The 11,932-nt window shown below is 45.3% G+C and overlaps 1 protein-coding gene across 1 annotated transcript; it reads right to left on the reverse strand.

Moving 5' to 3' along the window:
• Positions 1 to 6,979: 6,979 nt before the first annotated feature.
• On the reverse strand, positions 6,980 to 10,289 carry Timm10 (translocase of inner mitochondrial membrane 10). Its single transcript, XM_028763030.1, has 3 exons — positions 10,164 to 10,289; positions 9,598 to 9,712; positions 6,980 to 7,392 (listed from the first exon to the last, which is right to left on the reverse strand). Exons 2-3 carry the CDS (start codon positions 9,666 to 9,668, stop codon positions 7,191 to 7,193), a joined length of 273 nt encoding a protein of 90 aa, XP_028618863.1. The 5' UTR covers positions 9,669 to 9,712; positions 10,164 to 10,289; the 3' UTR covers positions 6,980 to 7,190.
• Positions 10,290 to 11,932: the final 1,643 nt, after the last annotated feature.

The following is an 11,932-nucleotide window of genomic DNA, read 5'->3' on the forward strand; positions in this document are numbered from 1 at the left end:
AAGAAGAAGAAGAAGCAGCCAGCCTGGGCTACATGAAACCCTATCTCCAAAAAAAAAAAAAAAAAAAAAAGTGAAGAGTGCTGCAGGTGGTATTCACAGATCTCTGAAGGAGCCTGAAACAGTGCAGAGAGTTCCACCAAGGTAGCCACTAAGGAGCTCCTGAACTCCTGAGCAGCTGAGTCACCACACCAATAAAGGAACTAACATTGCCAAGGGACTAAGATGTGATGGGCACTTTCCAAAACAAAAGTTATTAAATATGCAGCTCGTCACAGTGTGCTTCAAACCTCACAAGTTTTCACACAGAAAGTAAACAAGGTTTGCAGCTAGACCACAGAGACTGGAGGCAGGCCTGTCTGGCTTGTAAGTTTTCTGGTGTTTTCATTCCTGTGAGCCAGGTGAAGGAACAGCAAAGCAAAAGCTTGACAGCAGAAAGGCACGGGGAGTTCTCTGGCGAAAGCGCATGTCAGCCTTTGATGGTTTTACTTCTTAAAAGGCCTTGCTGGCTGCAGGATAGGGAGTGTGACTGAGCAATAGAGCTCTTGCATATGTATGTGTTTCAATCCAATCCAGAAAGGCAACGCGTGCGTGTCATTCATTCATATATATATATATATATATATATATATATATATATATATGTATATATCCTTGATCTCTGGTCCTTAGCTCAGCACAAGGGGCCCCACAGGAAGGTTCTAACTCAACAACATCATGGCCTCTTGATGACCACATTGAAATATTAATCCATTATCTATGAAAATGCTTCATGGACATAAGCACAGACATTTGCACTGAAGTTTCAGTGTGGCTGTGAGTCCCACCCATAAGACTTTAGTGTCTGTGAACTCCTGTGTCTGGAAGGCTCGTTACTCCTCTTTCCATCTGACATTCCCGTCTTCCTCTCAGGGACTCTGTGGAGTCAGGAGCCTTTCTTCTGTTCACTGCTTGCATACTCAGAACACCTAAGAGCAGATGTGCAGCGGAGCCTGGCCAGCTGGTTTCACACCATCCCGGCTCTGCACCTGCTCCTCCTTCTTTGTAGGAGTGGCAGGTTCACTTCTTCATTTCCCATTCACTCATCCTGGCAGCATTCTCAAGCTTCATCTTTGTTTGGAAGCTGCCCACCCATCCCCAAAGACTGTGCTGATCACTTAGGAAGCCCCCTGCTAAACTAAAATGAAGACTTTCTTTCCCTCTTTCCCTTTCCCCACTCCATGGGCTGTAAGCCTGTTGGGTGCAAAATCTTGTAGGTAATTTGTATGGCTGCTGCTGCCTATCATAGACCTGGCATACAGTAAACTGCGGCTAAACATCTGTAGAGTAAATGAGAAGGGAGTGGCAGGAAATAAAGCTGGGAAGGGAGTCTAGGATGACTTTGAAATGGTCTCCCTGAAGCTAAATACTTACAGTAAAAACAACCCAAAAACTTGAATGTTTTCATTTTCTTCTTTTGGTTTTGTTTGAAGGGGACAGACATGGTTAATGTTTAATGAAGAGAGGGTATGTTGGGGGGAAGGCTTAAATAAGTAGGAAGCCATTATAATAGCTGGTTGGAGAAGTCCAGGTATTGTTACACACACACACATTCTCAGCACTCCAGAAGCAGAGGTGAGGCTGCATGGCAGGTACAAGGGTGAGGCTAGTTCTAGGCCAGGGCTACAGAGCAAAGCAAAAACCAGAAAGCAGTGGACGGGGTGGTGGTGGAGAGACGGCTCAACCATTAAGAGGAGTTGTTGCTCTTGCAGAGGACCCGGGTTGGGTTCCCATCCACCCACATGGTGGCTCACGATTTTCTATGATGCCAGTTTAACAGAACTCAGTGCCCTCTTCTGGCATCCAAAGGCTCTGCACGCATATGGTACACTCCATGCCTGCTGGCAAAACACTCAACACACATTCTATTCCAGGAGAGCACTTGAGATTTTGGGAAGCTGAACAAGGGGCCGTGGTGGAAGTGTATATATAACTGGGAAATGTACTTGGGGAAGGGAGTTGGATCTAGTCAGGAGCTCAGGAAATGGTCTTTAAGGATAATGTGTTAAGTTGATGTCTGCAGATAGCTTTAAGGGAAAGACTCAGCAGGATTTATCAGTCCCCAAGAGAAGGAAGCCTCATATGAAGAACTCAATTCCAAAAGCTGCAGGGACGCACATAGGGGAAAGGAGTTGTAGCATAGACTGTTGCTGAAAGCTGCCCTTCCAGGCCTGCTGGGCCTTCTGAGGCTGTGAGGGTTGCTCAGCAGTTTAAAGTGACCATTCTCTTTCCTCTTTTGCTCCCTGGGTCAACAGCAGCAGCATCTCTTCCAGGGCTTATGTGACAAAAGCGGAGACACCCCAGATTCTGTTCCCTGCCTCCCTCTTTGCATGTACCCTGTCATTACCTGCAGCTCCCACCTTCTTTCCAAACACTGGCCTTCCTGAGCCCTGCTGCTCACTGAGCCCAGAATGGACCCTTGCAACCTGGCCTTCCCAATTCCACCCCACTTGACCACGCAAATAACCAGCATGATCTACTGGAAACAAAAGCTTTATCTGGCCACTGCCCTTGAAATGTCTTCTGTGTCTTTTTGTTAGTGGAGTTAGGTGATTTCCGTAAATGTCCTCTGAAGGACTGTGTGCCTCTCAGGGCAGGTGCATGGATGTGCCTTCCCTCTAGCCTCCCACACTCCAGAGTCCCTGCCTGGTAAATCCTCATCCTTTGAATCTCATTAGTTTATCGTTTTGGAGAATGTAGCCTTCTCTGAATACCCAGACTATGAGTACAGTCCTTTCCATAGCCCCACCACTCTCTGAACATCTTTTGTAACACTTACTGAAAGGCCTCTGGTTTAGAGTTATTGGAGCACACTGGGGACAGATTGTCCTTCTGGGTGAGAGACATATTAGGAGAAATATTAATGCCATGGAAAGTGGTGTAGGGGTTATGACAAGATCACAGACCCCCAACACTGTAGACAGACAGCATAGAAGGAGCCAAGTGAGAGGTCCCTTCTTATAGGTCTCAAAGGAAGAGGGAAGTTCCAGGCACCATAACCACAGCACAGGCCTGCCTCTGACAACCAGGGACTGGGAGTAGAAGGTCTTGCCTTATGAGGAAGAAAGGAAGTAATCTTATTAGTGAATGATTTAGAGGACATGGGGGAAAGGGGATAAGGAGCACATTTGCTTATAGTGTACCCATTACCTGGTCCAGGGTGTGCCTTCTGATATCTTAGGAGTCTAGTAGCCTGGTTCTATTCTTGAAGAAGAATAAGGGCACCAGAAGACAGAGAGATGGCTCAATGGGTAGATGCTTGCTGCCAGGCCTGTGTTCAATCCCTAGAACCCACATAGCTGGGGAAAACTGACACTTGCAAGTTTTTCCAACTTCTGACATATATGCATGTATCTACCCACTAAATATTTTTTTTTTATTTTAGTTAGGGTACCTGTTATTCTCCTGGAATTCAGGCACCTTGGAAGTCTGCTAGAGGGTAAGAAATAGGCTTTGGGTGGGGGGCTTGACATTTCTTTTACAACAGCTGTAGAAAGCGGCTAATATACATGGGTGTGGCTTAGTCGGCTCCTAACCCAAAGCCTAATGTTTTTCACAACTATAAAACCACCTGGTTTTAGTATTTGTCCCACCAACTAGCTTTTAATTCCACTGTGTCCTATGACCTAAGACAATGCTCATCACAAGATTCCTCTCAGCTCAGCATATAAGACCCCTTACACACGTCTATAGGTTTGTATTGAGAAAACAACTCTTAGCTTTTGTCAGATTTTTAACAGGGTTTGAGACCTGAAAGAGACTGCAAACCTTTCCCTAGATTCTCAAGGGGTTGTCTGCCCTTCAGAAAAGCATCCCCTACTCGAATATAAGCTCTGAGAAGGCAAGTGTCTTATTCTGTTTTGCTCATGATATATGCCAAGGACCTAGAATGGTACCCAACACATTCTAGCATAGGTGTGAAATGAACAGCAGTCTCAGACAACTGCTTCGGGTACACAGACATGTGCACAAGCTGTCTGTGGCTGAGTTACCCCAAAACACAATGCTTTATCTCAGCTTTTCCAGGTTAGGAGAGAAAGTGTGACTTGGCTGGGCCCTGACCTTCAATGTCTCTCACAGGCTTGCAAAGTGTGGATCAGGGATGCTGTCATCTGAAAGCCAAGCAGGGGAAGGCTCTGCTTCCAAACTCACACCCATGGTGGGACATTTACCATGTGAGTGTTGCCTACCACAAGGGCCTCTTCACAGGTCAGCTTTCAACATAGGAGCTGGCTTGATCAGAGGTAGCAAGGAAGGGAAGAAGAGCATGCAGTCTTTTTATAACTATATCCTATAACTATAGCTATTGATCTTTTTATCAGAAGTATCTACATCTAGTGCACATTGCATACAGGGAGGGATCCACATAAGACTATAAATACTGGGAAGAATCATTTGAGGCCCCGGGAATCTTAGAAGTTGCCTACCACAGAATACACTAACAGCCGAAGAAGACACAGACCAGACCTTACTGGGTCAGGCCAGAGAGGAGGAAGCAGAAACCACCGGTGAGAGTTTGATGAGCAGATGAGCCTTTGCCCACTTCCAACAGGCTGTTATCAACCTGTAGTCCAGATTTACAGATCTTCTACCTCTTAAAAGTAGCCAAACCCTGGATTTTTGTGAGATACTTCCTGATTTTTAAAACTGGGATAATTGAGCAAAACAACATTTGGGTTTATACTTCCTTTCAGTGACAGAAAGGACCTAATTCCGTCTTATTTCTCAGACCTTATGAAGAGGTCTACTGTCTCTCCAACCCTCCACTCCAGCCCCATGGTTCACTGGCAGCAAGAACCTAGCCAACTCATTCTGTACACATCCCACAGAAAAAAGTGTGAAAATGCAAAGTCGCTGCAGTACAATTTCCTTAGGGAATTCCCCTTAAGCCAAAGAGCAGCAGCTAAAGCATCCTCAGGTCTGTAACTCAGGATTCCAGCTCTGCCTTGGGCAAATGTCTAACCCTTGAAAGCCTCAGTCTCTTCATCCATAAAATGCAATAGTTGTACCTACCTCAGAGTTGTCCTACAATTAAGCAAAATAATATAAGGCCCTCAGCAGAGGTTAGCTACAACAACTCCATATATGTGAGCCAGGCTTTACATCATCAGCCCTTTCTCTCCTCACGGTCTGCACCATGCCCCTCCTTGGTCCATTTTATCTACTGCCATCTAACACGGTCTGTCTGGCTAAGAGAGCAAGCCTCTGAAAAGCAGACCTGTCCCTGACACTGAAAGGTTTAAATCCTGTAACAGCCTGCTGACACCCTTAGAGGGAGAAACTCCAAATGGCTTAACACAGCCCACTCCCTAGGCTGTTCTGGAGCTGAGCCTGCCCTGGCTTCTGGGCTCATTGCTCAGCTTTTCTCTTCACACTTGGTGTTGCAGCCACACTGCAGCTGTTTCCCAGCGCTCCACACTTCCCTGCCATGGCAAAGCCTCTCTAAGAGCTATCCCTGAGCTGGAACCTCTCCTCCCTAGGTCCACCAGGCTTTGTTTGTTCCAGCTGTGCATTATCAAGACAATACTCATGATGTCCCTTTTAAACCTGAAAGCAGATACAGTTTCTCTTTTCCTCACAGTGGCTCTTCCTAGCAATGTGCTGCTTTGCTGGCAGAGAACAAGCAAATGTAACTGTGGCACAGGCCTCAGAAGCTCAGACTCATGTGCACACAGTGCCACCTGCTGACTTAAATTTATATTTCAGCTTTTAGAAAGACTTTCTGCCCATCCTGACAGAACAATGCTTTTTCCATTGCCCAGAGGTCCATCTAGTCTTTCTAACTACTGAGTTAGTAGTTTGCACAACTACCCAAGATGACAGATGGGTCCTATTGCAATTTTAACAGGTAGGGTAACAAAAGCAGTTAAATGCCTCTCCCAAGGTCACACAGCTAGAAATCTCAGCCAAGATTCAAAACCAATTTGAACCTGCACTTGTAAGCTGAACAAAGTTTCTGCCTCTATTGTCCTTTACTCTGTCCCAGACACCTATACAGAGAAAGCCTACTTTGAATGTACAGCTGTCAGTGGCTTCTAGAATAATCCAAAAATAACTGAGAATAATCCAGAAAGCTGCAGTCCAAGGGCCCTCCTCAGACAGCAATAGGACTTGGCCTTCCCACTGCTATACTGTGTGACATGTAAGCAGCTGCCGCTCTGAACCTGTTTCCTACTTAGACCTTTAGTCTGGGTGGGTGGACTCTCATAGACTGAAAAGTGACTGAGGGATAATCTGAATCAGATAAACACAGATGGTGAAGTCATCACTCAGGCCCCTGCCTAGATCACTTTCCAAGATGGTTGACCCACGTCCCATCTTGACAGTATTATAGCTATCTAGATAACACCTAGAACAGAGTGGTTACTTGTTCACAAAATCCTATCCACTGTCACCATGTCCCCTAAATCGCTTCTTTTTGATATGTGTCAAAATGGCCTGCTTGCCTCCTCTTACTATCAAGCTTTAAAGATACTTAACGCTTCCTATATCCAAGTCAGTCCACTGTATCACAGAGATGTAGCACATTCAGGTCACACAGCAAAGCATCAGACTCTAGCATACTATCCATCCCACTAGTCTATAGTGTTAAAGCACTGTGTTAAGATACACACCCATAATCACAGCATTTAGAGGCTGACACAGGAAGACTGAGATTGAAGCCAGACTGGGCTGCATAATAAAACCCCACCTCAAGATACAAGCAACCTGCTGGGCATGGTAGTGCACATCTTAATCCCAGCACTTGAGAGGTAGAAGCTAGTGGATCTCTGTGAGTTTGAGGACAGTCTAGTCTACAGAGTAAGATCCTGTACTTAAAAAAAGAAAAGAAAAGAAAGAAAATAAGCAAAACAACCCAGCCCCACAAACAGAAAGACCCACTGCATTAAATTCCCTCTTCTGTTGGATGCTCTGACTCTTTACTCTCAAATAAAGACACTGCTTTGGACAAATTTGTTTTAATAAGATATATACATATACATACATACAAAGTCACAAACCAGTGTGACAAGTTCCTTAGCCAGGAGAGCTCTACCACACGCAGGGGTCCTGAAGATGCTCAAGGGGCTAAGTATGACAGTTTTCACATGTGACATCCATTAGGGACACTTTAATCAAGTAAGGTACACCACAGGTGCACACGGCCTGGGGCCTCATGCAGGCCCAGAGCTCTGCTGTACCCTCTTCATCAGCTCCTCATCCTGCATAGACAACTCTGTCAACTTTTTGCCCATCCTCTCATGGATGTCCAAGTACTTGGATACACATCGGTCCAGACACACAGACTCGCCTTTGGACAGCTCTGCCTCCTTGTAGTGGGGAGGCACACACTTCCGGTGGCAGGCACTGGTCATTCTGGGATTAGAAAAGAACAAGGTTGTATCAGTAACTTCCTGTAGCATCCCAGGAACCTTCAGTAAGTCCAACCTGCTGTACTGATTCTTGCCTGATTCCCAACCTCATGCAAACAGTGGAAACCCCCAGTTTTCACTTCAACCACTTTGGAAGGTTCTTCCAACTAAGAATCTTCTTTGAGTCATACATAAGACTAGTTAAAGAGGAAGCACTTGCTGAATACTCGCTGTATGCCAGGTATCGTGCTAAGGGCTAATACAGATTCTGTTATGCAACCCTCACAGTAACCCAGTGGGGTAGGCACAATCACTATCCCCACTTTACAGATGAGGAAATTAAGACACAGCTCAGTAATTTGCTACGGATCACACAAAGCTAGGTAGTCTGACTGCACAGCCTTCATTTTAAAAACTATTCTAATTTGTAGTCTCCAAGACAAACCCATCAAGAGCTGTTGACTAAAATCAGCAGATACCTGCTATTTCCTGTGTGATGTGCTAGGTACTAAAGGCTTTCAGTTTAGTATTGTAATGTCTTTATGAAGCAGTGCTTCTTATGTCAGTTTCACTGATGAGATAACCAATTATGAGACATTCAGATTAAAGATATTCAGCAGGTGACTGGTGCACCAGGATGGCTCCAAATTGGCCAAATTACTACAAGTAGTAGTTGTGAAGTTCTGGTCCTGACACTGTTATTGACCAGCTATAGACCCTGAGATTATTATTATTTTTGTTTTGTTTTTCAAGACAGGGTTTCTCTGTGTAGCCCTGGCTATGCTGGAACTCACTCTGTAAACCAAGCAGGCCTCCAACTCAGAAATCGGCCTGCCTCTGCCTCCAAAATGCTGGGATTAAAGGTGTGCACCACCACTCCCCGTCAGACCCTGAGATTATTAAACCCTTTGATATCTCAATTCCCCTATGTTAAAATGGTACTAATAAAATTAACCCACTGATTTTCTTTCTTTTGTTCTTCCTTCCTTCCTTTCTTTGAAGACTGGTCTCATCTATCCTAGGCTGGTCTTGAACTCACTATATAGCCAAGGATGACCTTGAACTATTGAGTCTCTGGCCTCTGAGTGTTGAAATTACAGGCACCATGTCAAGATCAAATCAAGGGCTTCCTGCATTCTAGACAAACACCCTACATTATACTCCATTATCTCTTTGAATTATTTTTAAGTATTTACAAAAATGATACTGGGGCCTGGAAAGTGGTTAAGAGAACTTACTGCTCTCGCAGAGGACCTGGGTTATGTTCCCAGCACCCACATGGCAATTCACAACTATCTTTGACACCAGTTCCAGGAGATATGATGCCCTCTAGTGGCCTCTGTGGGCATGTGATGCACATGTATACATACATGCAAGCAAAACAGCCATACATATAAAACAAATAAAATAAAAATTCTAAGTGATGATGTATATAAAATGCTTTGCAAGTAACTAACACAGAGTTAAAGTTTAATGAAGGCTGGGTGTGCACACCTTTAATCCCATCATCCAGGAGACAGAGACAAGTGGATCTCTGGGAGGCCAGCCTGGTCCACACAAATCAAGCTGACAAACAGGGCAACACAGAGAAGCCCTATCTTGGAAAACAAGAACAAAAATGCCTACCCCACCACCACCCCAAAAAAGGAAGAAAAAAATTAGTATTAGCTATTAAATGCTATTAACTACTAAATGATTGTTCAGATGGCTCAGGAGGCAAAGGCACTTGCTGTCAAGCCAGAAGATTTGAGTTCAATCCCGGATAGAATCCTATTAAGTTGTCCTCTGACCTCCAAATGTGTGCTGCTACGGCATACACGCTGGCACTCATAACCAAACACAAAATACATAAACAAAGGTAATTAGATGGGCTATTTGGGGAGAAGGAAGGAAGGAAGGAAGGAAGGAAGGAAGGAAGGAAGGAAGGAAGGAAGGAAGGAAGGAAAAGAAAAGGCAGTGCTTACTTGTTCTTGATGCTCAGCAGAGCCTGAGCAGAAGATTTTTCCCTCACACCTCTTTTACTCCCTCTAAATAGTCAACCAAATCCTTCTAGTGACCTGTATTTACTTCAGCCAAGCACGTGGTGAGGGTCGGGCGGGGACAGGAGGGTGGGATTTGGCTCCAGTACCTTATGGAACTCATTCGTTACAAGTCCTCTGTCGTGATAGGGGTGACTAGGGCTAGTTTTCCTAGCCAAGGTTCTCTTTACCTGTTGTACATGTCGGCCATCATCTCCACCTCCAGCTCCGCAGCCAGCTGCTGGGCTCTGAGCGGATCCATGTCAATTTAGCACGGTGGAGAGAATAGCCTCCTGGTCTTTAGTCCTAGGAGCGGACATAGTAAGTCACCACCGACCTCTCCCGGTTCACACCCTAGTACCCACCCAGGGGCTGGAGGGCGCGAGGAATTACAGCGTTTCAGACCAGCAGGAACCAGTACCCCACGTCAGTAAACGTAATCAGCCCTCTTAACAGAAGTGGAAATGAGGCCCTTAAAGGGGACAGTGTCCAGCTCAAGGTCACTCAAGATGCCACGGGGCTCGGAACTGGAAACGGAAACCTCTTCTCGAGAAATAAGTACCTTGAGATCACTCCTAGCCAGAGGATCGACAGTAGGGACAGAACACACCAAACCGTGGGCCTGAACCCACGCAACCCCAAGAATGTGACCCTAACCACAACTTAGGTTCCCGGGGCTGGTCTAAAGGCTGAGCCTCTGTCATTGCAATGGCATAATCAGAATCACCCTGGGGATCAGATACCACGGCTCACTCACCACGGTCTGGGCAGGTCACAGCTCCCACAACGTCCCCAACTTCGGGTCAAAAGTAAAAAGTTACCGGGTACCAAGATAAGCGAAATAAGAAGCACGTGGGTCACTTCCGGAAGGAAGTCTAGCCTCTTCTTTGATCCGGAAGAAAACGCAGACCAGGCTGCGCTGGGAAACCGGCTACCATAGAGACGGAGCCATTGGCTGGCCGAAGAGAAACCGACTTCAGCTTGCTAGAGTGGACTCCACAGTACCATAGAGTGCCGAGTGAATGGCAGAGCGCCGGCGGCCTTGTTAGCGTTCCATCCCTCCAGTTGTCCCGGAGACCTATGAGTGTTTAGAGTGTGGAAGAGTATTGGTTCCCTGAACCCACCACGGAGAGCCCAGCCTGAGCGCAGACGGATCTTGTGCGAAGAAGGGAGAACGTTTCCCTAAGGAGCATTCCTGTCAGTTTTGCATGTTAAAACTACCTGAAGCACTTTTATAAAAAACCTCACCGCCCAGACGTTACCTCATACCCGTGAAGTCAGAATCCCGCGGAATAGGACCCAAACATTAGTAAATGAACGAACTGTGTGTGCAGCATTAACTGGTGGGGTTGCAGAGAGAAAGATACAAGATTGCTGTTCGCAGAAAAAGGAAACACGTATAGAGATTTTCTTTGTTTGCTTTTAAGACAGGGTCTCATGGAATCCAAACTGCTCTCTAATTTGCAGTGTAGCAGAAGATGACCTAGAACTTACAATTCTGCCTTTACCTTACGAGTGCTGCGGTTACAGATGAGCGTCATTATGCCTGACTTTGCAGTGCTGGGATGGAAGTAGGACAGTTACTCTACCAACTGCCCCAGCGCTGCAACATATTTTACTGCACTTCTTTATTATAGCCATACACACGCACGATAAATAAATAATAAATAAATGTAATTTTTTTAAAAAAAGCTTGTGTTTATCCTTTTAAAAGTATTTTTATTAGGGCAAATTCACAACACACAGAGAACACAGTCTAATGAACATCACTGTATCTAACCCCAAGATTTAGTAATTATTTTTTTTTGTCTTGTTTTGTTTTGTTTTGTTTTGTTTTGTTTTGTTTTTCGAGACAGAGTTTCTCTGTGTAGCCCTGGCTGTCCTGGAACTCACTCTCTCACTCTGTAGACCAGGCTGGCCTGGAACTCAGAATCCGCCTGCCTCTGCCTCCCAAGTGCTGGGATTAAAGGCGTGCGCCACCACCGCCCGGCGAGATTTAATAATTATTAATATTTAGTCACATTTTCTTGATCTATTATTGTCTTTAGCAGATGAAGTCTTTTTCCAAAGTGCTATTTTCACATTCTCAGGTAATAGTGATTTTTTTTTCATCTGTCTTCTGCAGAGCTGAAGGTTGAATTCAGGGTCTCATACGTTGTAAGCAAACACTCTATAACTGAACAACACAGTTCATTTGATATACTATTTTTAAATTTAAATTTATAAGGACATGTGCCCATGGTGGGATCAAAGGACATGTGGAGGTCAAAGGACAACTGATTCTCTCAGCAGCCAGAGTGATGTAAAAAACTACAACTGGATCATGCCACACACCCCCTAGTGGTTTCTAATCATGGAGAAAGCCAAAGTCTTCCCAATAGCTTAAGACCCTGTACCGCTTCTCTCTGTGATGTGATCCATCCCCTGAGAAGAGCAACCTACTGGATGAACAGCTTACCTTGTCTTTCGGTTCATTCCATGTCAGATCCCCTGGAACTGCAGTTACAGATGGCTGTGAGCCACTAT

Source organism: Grammomys surdaster, unplaced genomic scaffold (genome assembly GCF_004785775.1).
Source record: "Grammomys surdaster isolate TR1022 unplaced genomic scaffold, NIH_TR_1.0 136, whole genome shotgun sequence".
Lineage (NCBI taxonomy): Eukaryota > Metazoa > Chordata > Mammalia > Rodentia > Muridae > Grammomys > Grammomys surdaster.

Excerpts from the sequence above, each read along its gene's own strand:
- Timm10 (XM_028763030.1), bottom strand. The coding sequence starts at position 9,668 with ATGGATCCGCTCAGAGCCCAGCAGCTGGCTGCGGAGCTGGAGGTGGAG. Across the intron at positions 7,393-9,597 it reads ATGGCCGACATGTACAACAG|AATGACCAGTGCCTGCCACC; the intron begins GTAAAGAGAACC and ends TTCTAATCCCAG.